General features: G+C 42.1%; 1 protein-coding gene across 1 annotated transcript in view; it reads left to right on the top strand.

Moving 5' to 3' along the window:
* Window positions 1-550: 550 nt before the first annotated feature.
* CNOT6 (CCR4-NOT transcription complex subunit 6) overlaps window positions 551-9260 on the top strand; it is an 84883-nt gene continuing 76173 nt past the window's right edge. The window contains exons 1-2 of the mRNA XM_004456631.5: window positions 551-685; window positions 746-931. Of these exons, the coding sequence (XP_004456688.2) occupies window positions 589-685; window positions 746-931 (283 nt within the window). The 5' untranslated portion in view covers window positions 551-588. The remainder of the gene's footprint in view (window positions 686-745; window positions 932-9260) is intronic.

Here is a 9260-nt window from a genome sequence, read left to right as displayed (position 1 = left end):
CGAGGGTGGGGGAGTGGGAAACAGGGATTTAATGCATTAATTGGTACATAACTTTGTTTGGGATGATGGTAGCACAACATTGTGAATGTAATTAACACCACTGAACTGTATACTTGAAAAGTGTGGTTAAAATGAGGAGTTTTAGGTTATATATAATACCAGAACAAACATTTTAAAATACCCATTAAAAAAAAAGAGGACCTAAGGGGAAGATGACCAAAAAAGAGGGGAGAGAAGAAATAAAAGTGAGCAGTCCCAGACGAAAAAAGGGCTAGATAAAAACGGAAGAGCGTGACACTGAAGAGTAGAGTAGAAGAGACCCCACGGGAAAGCCGGGAGAGCGGGAACAGCAGAGGCAGGCGGGCCAGAACGGGCGCCGGGCCGGCCCATCGCTCCCCGGTTAGGGGGCGAAGGGGCGGGGCCTGGGAGAGCGGCGCGACTCCCCCGCCGGGCGTCGAATGGTCGCGCCCGGCGGCGGCGGCCAATGGGCAGCCGGGATGTTGGAGCTGCGGCGGCCGTCAGGGCGCTCGCCGGCTGGGGGCTGGGGGGGTGTACGGTGGCCACCGCCATGATGCTTGTTTGCTTTCAATGAAAACGAGGGGGGCGCGGAGGAGGAGGCGTCGGCGTCGGTGGCGGCGGCGTCGGCGGCGCGGAGGCGAAGGCGGCGGCGGGCGCAGCGAGGAGGGCGAGGCCGGGGGCGGAGAGGGCGGGAGGGCGTAAGTGACGGCCAGTCGGGGCGGCTGAGGCGGGCGACTGAAGCGGTGGCGCTCGGCGGGGGAACAAAGAGCGGCGGCAGCGGCTGAGGAGCGGCGGCGGCGGCGCTGCAGCAGCGGGCGGGACTGGTATGGTGGTTCCACAGATAAGACCCCGCTGCACTCACAGGGAGGAGGCGGCGGTAGCAGCGGCGGAGGAAGGCGGCGCACCCCGAGAGGTGAGCGAGACGGGCCCGAGGCCTGGCCGCGGCGCCGCTCCCCGCACCGGCAGCGCACGGACCCCCTGCTCGGTGGTAGCCCCAGGTCCCGAGGCGGAGCGCGCCGGGCTCCGTCGAAAGCAACTTTGGTTCTGTGGGTGGCGGTCCCGCCGCTTGGCTGAGCCGCCTGTTGTCGGGGGGCCCCTCTCGACGCGCCGCAGTCGGGATCCCGCCCCTCCCGGGGCCGCGCCCCCGTGCCGGGTCTGCGGGCTGGGGGCGTTGATTGACGGCGGGGGTGGCGGTCGGGCGGGCACCTCTGTACTCGGAGCCCTTGTCACCCCGGGAAGGCGAATCGGGGTGCCGGCACTCGTGGCCGGGATGGATGGCAACTTTAGAGGAGTGGCTGTGCTCATCGGGGATTGCGCGCCGCGGACTGTGAAACTTCGCCCAACGCGGTCGCCGGTACCGCAAAGCAAGAATCCAACTGTCCCTACCTCCTTTACCCCCACATGTATTAAAAATCACTTCATTCTAACGCACATTTTCATTTGAATGAGGGGCCATTTGCACGGGTAAAGCAGCACTTAGCACTATGAGGAGTCTTCTAAAATGTATGGTATTTCTTACTATCACTTGCTTGAAGCTGTTTTCTTCAGTGATCCGAGTCACCTCTCTCCTTTTTACTTGTAAACACCAATCGTTGTTTTCTTTGGAAACTTTTTTCCGCCTCCACCTCTCCCAAAGGGCTGCTGACTTCACACCTGTGACTTTATTCTCTTTTCTTGAACTGTTACTGCAAATGACAGCATTGCGAGTGGGTCATCTTGCTTGACCTCTTTGGATTGTTATCGCCTTAGCCTGACGTTTAAAACACTTGCTTGAATTTGAGTTCCATTACTTCCCAGTTTTCCAGGTGGATCGGTTCATTATTGTTAGTGCCGAATTTTCTTGCTTGTTTGTGTCTGGGAAGCAGACACAAAAGTAACTTCCCAGAGAGTGGATTATGAATAACTAAAAAAAAAAATGGTGTGTAAAAGGACTTCCTGTTTTTCACCATGCACTTGAAGAAATTACACCCTTATAAAATAGTTTTGAAGACTGTACGAACTAATACATATGGCCATTAACCAAAAGGCTTTGGTGACTCTATTTTTGTAATTGCTATCAGAGAAGTTACTATAGTCTTTTGGCTGTGGTAAATTTTAGACCGAAAATTGCTTAATTCATTTAGATCAGTGATCTCTTCCAGTAGTCTTGCTTTAAATGAAATACTTGAATACCTATTGCTGAGGCAGTTGAGGCCTGAAAAGGTTATAGAGACTTCCCTAGATACTACAGCTAAGAGGAAAAGGACCATGTTTTGTGTGAATATGAGAATGAATGAAATTGTGATGTAATTGCTGGAGGTGTATTCTTTTGGGAGGGAAGGCTTGGGGATTTTTAATGGACCGAAGTTATTTAAGGTAGTTAAGTCTGGTGAGTTGTGGGTGAATTATCTGCTTAATAAAAGATCAAAAAAGAGGACATGACAGAAGTTATAAAATGTTCCTGAGGGACCAAGCAGATCCTCTCTGAAGGTCTGTTCTTGTATAGTTTCCAAAATGTCTTGGTCATTGGTAATGTAACTGAAGGAGCTCCTTTTGAATGCTTATTCTATTTGTAGGTATTTTCAAAAATTTTAAATGCACCTTGGTGGCAGAGTAAGACTACACTTATTGGGAAATTTCAGACTTATCTTTTGTGTAGATAGGAGGTTGGGATGTAACTTGTACAAATTAAGGTGTAATCATTTGCCTACTGTCATAGGTATGAAGAGTTCATAAGTATGCATTTGGTTAATGGTTGTCCATCTTATATCCATGTAGTCCTTCTTAAATGCACTTTAAAGCATAAACCATTTCCATGTCATAACACAACAGGTAAGGAGAGTATACCTTGTATAACTGGATAAACGGTCCATGAGGGCTTGAGGGGATCCAGTGTCTTCAGCACACTTGTAACCCATTCCTGTATTCGAGGTTCACTGGTTCGGGAGCTCAGGTTTAAAGCTCTCACTCTGGAAAAGTCCAAATAGGTTTGGCCAAGAAGATGTATTTTAATGGAGAAAATACTTGGATTTGTGGATATGCAATCCTATTTGTATATTTCTTGTGATTGGAACTTAGTGTATTATCTAGAAAAGAAAGTTTTGATTTTAATTTTCATGTCTTCTAGCTTCCATTCTTTTACTGATATACTTTTCCCTTTAGCTTTATCCACTACTCAACCTTAGGAAGATAGCCATTTTTTTTTTAACAACAAAAGGTAATTAATAAAATATATGTGAAATTACGAAAAGTATAGTTAAAAAAACTATAAATATACTATTCACATAGTCTGTACGCAGTAGAATACAGTGGAATACACTGTCTTTTGTTATTCGAACAAGTAAAGAGAAGGAGGTATTTGAACCCAATATGGTGACTCATTTATGCTGTCTTAACTACCCTTCTCTGGCCTTTATCTCTTCCTCATCAGTTTATATTTTCTTGGTCACTTTAGTTACATATCCAGGAATGGTATAAGCTGGATCCAGTATTAGACACTGAGAATTCAAAGATGAATAATACTTAGTTTCTGCCTTTTAATAGTGTGTATTAGTTCTTAGCTTAATAGCTGAACAGAGCGCTGTGGGAGAAGAAAAAAAGAATGATTAAATTTGTGGAGGGCATGGGAACAGTTTACAGAAAGTAAGACTGAATAGGAGTTTGCCAAACTGGAGAGAGGGGGTAATTTCAAACAAAGGGAACAGTGGGTGTACTGTGGTATCAAGAGTTGGGTTAGGCCAATGCTTAGGTGTTACTGGAGCAGTGGGAGTGGCCTTACATGAGTCTACAAAGGTGTGTCTGGCCTAGATTTTGAAGGACCATGCTTTCCCAAGCTAAAAGTGGAGTTTATACCTTTATCCTATAGCAATGGTGGGAGCAAAAATGTTTTTAGTAGAGGAACCAGGTGATTTAGAGATCGTTTTGGCATCAGTGTGTTGGATAGAGTGGAGACTTTAAATTTAAAAATAAAAAATGACATTTGTGATGTTATGGGGTTGGTGGCTAAATTCTTTTTAACTTGGATAGTGACTGTTGTGTCTGTAGTGGGTTGGAGGGCTCTGCCAGTGTCATTTAAAATCAAAACGTTAATATATTTTGGAGGAGGTTAAAAGTACACAAAGCAATGAAACCTGTAAATGGTATACATGAAAGTTGAGGCAGTGAGAACTTGTCTTCTGAATTAGTTTTAGGCAGACTATAAAGCTTAAGCTGAAAAATTAATCCTCTTTCACCAGAAGTCATAGCCACCAAGCCTTAAGGTTATAAGTATCCTAATGGTCTATTAGGATATGGATTGTAAACATTTTGTGAAATATGGGAGGAAGGCAAAGTTTTTCCCCCAATAAATTATTGGAATTGGAATATTGACAACTTCTTGAAGCCTAAAGAACTGCTCATACAGTTGTTAGTTTATACAGTCAGTTCTGCTATAAAGTAACATGGATTCTAAAAAATTACCATGCTATGCAAAATTGCACAGTAAAAACCACAGGGCTTATGGGAAAAAAGTTGGGGCACAACCCTCAAAAGCTTTGACAGTGACATCTAAAAAATACGTAACTTAATAAAAATGGTAGCACATTTTACATATGTTAAATGGTTAGAAGCATATAAACACTACAATGAATGCAGCCCTTTACCTTGAAAAAGACTTCATTTGCTTGTGGAAGTGGGTATTTAAAGGGTTGCAACTTGTGAGTTATTTTAAAGTGGTGGGAAGAGAGTTATCTGAAATATGGAGAGTTGTAATACCAGGTAGATGTGGATGGGTGTGGATCATAACACTGTCAGCTGAGCTAGCTCGTAGGTGTTTGAGGTGTGTGTGTTCTGTGTACTTTGTGTATTTTAGCACAGCTCAATTCATCTGGGTGTAACTTTATATCTTTTCCTAGTGTTTTTCAGAGGAGAACAAATGGGAAATTCACAATTTGCTTGAATTGTTCCCTAATACCACGTTGGAACACAGTCATATTTTCAAAACAAGCCTATAGCAGAACTGACTGTACTTGGATATAACATTTAAAAGTAGAACTGAAAATCAGTTCCAGAAAAACTTATTGAACACCCATGTTATCAGGCACTGTGTGTGCATGTGATGTCCTTATGGGACTTATGAGTTGTCCTGTTGTCCCAAATGAGTTTATAGTGGTATGGAGAGAAAGACACTGGAACCAACAAAGCATTCCACTCATCGGGTTATCTAATACAAAGCACTTTAGGCTTGCTAAGGAGGGAACAGTAAATTCTGCTTGGCAAACTTGAGGGAGTCATCTCACAGTACTTTGAACTGAGTTTTGAAGCATCAGTAGGGATTTAAGGGAGAAGGAACAGCTCATGCAAAGTAAGTCATATACATAAGTGATGGAGCTTGGAATACAGGGATGTGAGGGACAGGCAGAGTAGCCAGAAACAGCTCGTGAATAGCCCTAATGCTGTTAATTAAAGGATTGGGACTTCTGTCGATTTGCTGGGGATCCATTGAGAGATCAAGTGGAAGAGGGTGCTTTTTAGGGAGGTATAGTAAAAATGTGGAGGCTGGATTAAGGGGATCAAGAAACTGGGGAGAGAGGGTGTATTTAAGTACATGTAAGGGATAATGAAGGCACCAGCAGATGGGATATAAAAGAATAGGATACATTTAAAAGCTGATGAGAATTTGGGAGAAGTAAAGTCAGGCCCCCAATGAGCTATAAAAATAGGAAGTAATTGAGTATGATTCAGAAGTTCTTTAGCTTAGGAAACCGTTGGTATGATTTAATTTAGGAAATAGAGGAAGAACAACAGGTTTGGGCAAGAAAAGTGGAAGTTTGATTTTGGTTCTGCTGACCTTGATGTTCCTGTAGGTTATATAGGTGGAGATGTCTAATGGGTATCTGGATCAGAAAGTAGTGGGTGATTCAGTAAATTTAGTCATTATAGTTGGCCTAGGAAGTTAGGAAAATGGATGAGATCACCTTGGAAGAATGTGTAGAGAAATGTTTTTCAACGTTTTTTGGTGTGGTAAGGTCCCCTTTGAGAATCACTTGAAAATTATGGACCCTGCTGAAGAGAATGCACATATAAAGTGTGAAACTTACTCATGGACCTCGGGTTAATAGGGAGACACATAGAAGAGAGGACCAGAGGAACCCTAAGGAACAGCCACCTTTCATTTCTGATAAGATTGCAGTAAAGTGGTAGAAGTGATAGTAGGAGAATCAGTAGACATAAAATGTCAAGACAGTGCTGAAAAAGAGGGAGTTTTTTTAATGGTGACAAATGGTGCCAAGGTTTAGGGTGGGATAGGGTCTGAAAGTAGTTGATGAGATTTGATAGTTAGGAGAATATAAGCAGAGCAAATTTTTATGGGACCAGGGAAGTAAACTCAGACTTTAGATTGGGCTGGGGAGCAAATGGGAGGTATGAATGAAGGTTATAGACTGTTCTTTGGAAAAGTTTAAACTAGAAGAGGAGTTAAGTTAATAGTTTGAATAGGAGACAAAATCTGGAGAAGGTAGACACCTATGTTGCCCTTCTTTAATTCTGAAATTCAGGAAATAAATTTCTAATATATGTATTTCAAGCTTTTCTGTAATATATTGGTTGAAATGACTGACTTTTTATTTGGTCACATAAAATTGTTTTCTTTAATTTTATGATTTCAAAAACTGTAAAGGAAATTCTTCATTAGAAATGGAGATTATATGATGTAAAATTATATTGTTAGAACCTACAGTCTTCAGTTGCTAGAGGACTAGAATTTGCTTTTCATTCTCACTGTGCTACGTTTATTAGTATGCCATGCTTAATAGCCCAAGGTTCACATAACTATTTTATGCATTTAAATGCAGAACAGTAGCAAGGTAGGAAGCATCAGGCTTAGTCATTTTCTTTCAGATTTATGTTACAAATATGTACCTTATAAAGTAAACATGTGAGGAATGTAGAGACTTAACAAAACAGAAATTAGGCAGTAGGTATTTGTATCCAGAAAGACTATTACTAAGGGGAGGGGATGTAGCTCAAGTGGTTTAGTGCCTGCTTCCCTATGTGCAAGGTCCAAGGCTCTATCCCCAGTACCTCCTAAAAACTAAAACAAAACAGACAGGCACACAAACAAACAAAAAAACAACTCAAGGGAGCCAGTACAGTGGTTGAGTGTCTCCTTCCCAGATATGAGGTCCTGGGTTCAGTCCCCACCCTGGTATCTCAAGAAAAAAGAAAAAAAAAAAAAAGAAGAAGAACAAAGGATTATTACTGATAATTTTTTGGTTACATTTGAGTGGTTGTATATAGATTTTTATTTCGTAGATTTTGAGTGGGAGGACGTGTTGGGAGATAGGTGAAAAAAAGAAACAAGGCATTAGGTGTCCCTGATGATTAAACACCAAACAGAAATAAAGATATGACTTCTTAAAATTAAGGCACCAATTTTATTTACATTCACCTTTTAAGGGGAAAAAGGTTTTCCTTTCATTAGGGTATGTATAGTTCAAAGCCAAGTGGTCCCATCCTGATCAAGATGGCAGAGATGAGAGGCTTCAGGACTCTGCCTCCCCACCGTCACTCCACAATATTTGAACAGCCAGCAAGAATCGGCAGAAACATCTTTCCTAAAGCTCCAGTAAACAGTTAAAGGACTGCAGTAACAGGATGAGCACTGAATCAAGAAAAAGACTACTTTAAAAGCAAAGTGGTAGGATCTCAGCATGCTCTGGCTGATCCCTCACTGGCTTGGCATAGGCCAGTGGGATCCCTGGTATCCATTGTGGGGAGAGCAGAGTAACCCTTATGCACATACTGGGAATGGGTATGCCTGGTGCAACCTGACTGGTGGTGGCTTGAGAAACTTGCCATCCCAGAACTTACCCAGTGTGTGGAAGGCAGCTCCTGCAGAAGGCAGCCTGCTGCACTCTCCTGCAGAAGACTGTTGGAGGGCAGTCAAGTGACTGCCTGGGGCAAGGGTTTTCCAGTAGTAGGATATGCATTGCAGTACCCTGGACCATTTGGAACCTAGGGAGGAGGGGACATTCATATTCCTGTAATTGGGGGAAGGGCCATATGCATATGCCCAACTCAAGAGAATGCATAGAAAGGATCAGGGAATCCCCTGTGCTTTGGCTTGGAGCTGTAAGTAAGATGTGAAAGAAAACAGCACTCTTACAGGTCAATCTGCAAAGACTAGAAAAGGTTTTTTTTTTGGCTTTTTTGTTTGTTTTGTTCCTAGCATTCAGGAAAAGCTCAGTCATAACACTAACTTGTTACAAGCCTAACAAAAACTTCAGAGTCTAACTTCCAGTGATAACACATTAAAATATAAAAATGTCCATTTCAAGAAAAGATTGGAAAACATACAAAGAAACAGGAAGTGATAGTCCAGGCAAAGAAGAAAATTAAAAAATTAGTACGATTAATGATAAGGACTAGACCTGGGGCATACCAGACAAAGACTTTTTAAAAAAAGGAGCCAAAGGAAAACATGGACCAAAAAAACTAAAGGAAATCAGGAATACAGTGGATGAATACAAAGAGAACAATATCCATAGAAAGATGGAAATTATGAAAAGAAACCAAACAAAGCTGAAAACCAGAAATTAAAAATTCCCTAGAGGAGTTCAGCAGTAGCTTGAAGCTTCTAGAAGAAAGAATCCAGTGTGATGAGCAGATGGAAAAAAGAATGAAGAAAAGTGCACAGAGCCTGAGGAATCTGTGGGACACTATCAAGCTTATCAATATATTTACTGTAGAAGTCCAGAAGGAGAAGAGAGAGAGAAAGGGGCAGAAAGAACATGTAAAGAACTAATGGCTGAAAACTTACGAAATTTAACAAAAGACATGACTATTCACATTCGAGATAGTCAACAAACTTCAAACAGGATACACCCAGATAGACTTATGCTGCAGCATATTATAATCAAACCGTCAAGTGCTGAGGATAGAGAATTCTGAAAGCTGCAAGAGGGGAGCAACATACAAGGGAGTTTCAAAAAGATTAAATGCCAATTTCTCTTTGGAAACCATGGAGGTAAAAAAGCAGTGGGATGACATATTTAAAGTGCTGAAAGCAAAAAACTGCTAATCGAGAATTCTATATCCTGCAAAAGTATCTTTCAAAAATGAGGGAGAAATGAAGATAAACAAAAGCTGTGGAGTTTGTCACCATGAAACCAGCCCTACAAGAGATGCTAAAGAAAGTACTGCAGATTGAAAAGAAAAGACAATAGACAATAGATTGAAATTACATGAAGAAATAAAGATCTCTGGTAAGGTTAATGACAGGGGTA

This window comes from Dasypus novemcinctus, chromosome 2 (assembly GCF_030445035.2).
Source record: "Dasypus novemcinctus isolate mDasNov1 chromosome 2, mDasNov1.1.hap2, whole genome shotgun sequence".
Classification (NCBI taxonomy): domain Eukaryota; kingdom Metazoa; phylum Chordata; class Mammalia; order Cingulata; family Dasypodidae; genus Dasypus; species Dasypus novemcinctus.
The sequence above is the reverse complement of the archived record's forward strand: the minus strand, read 5'-3'. Positions and strand labels throughout refer to the sequence as shown.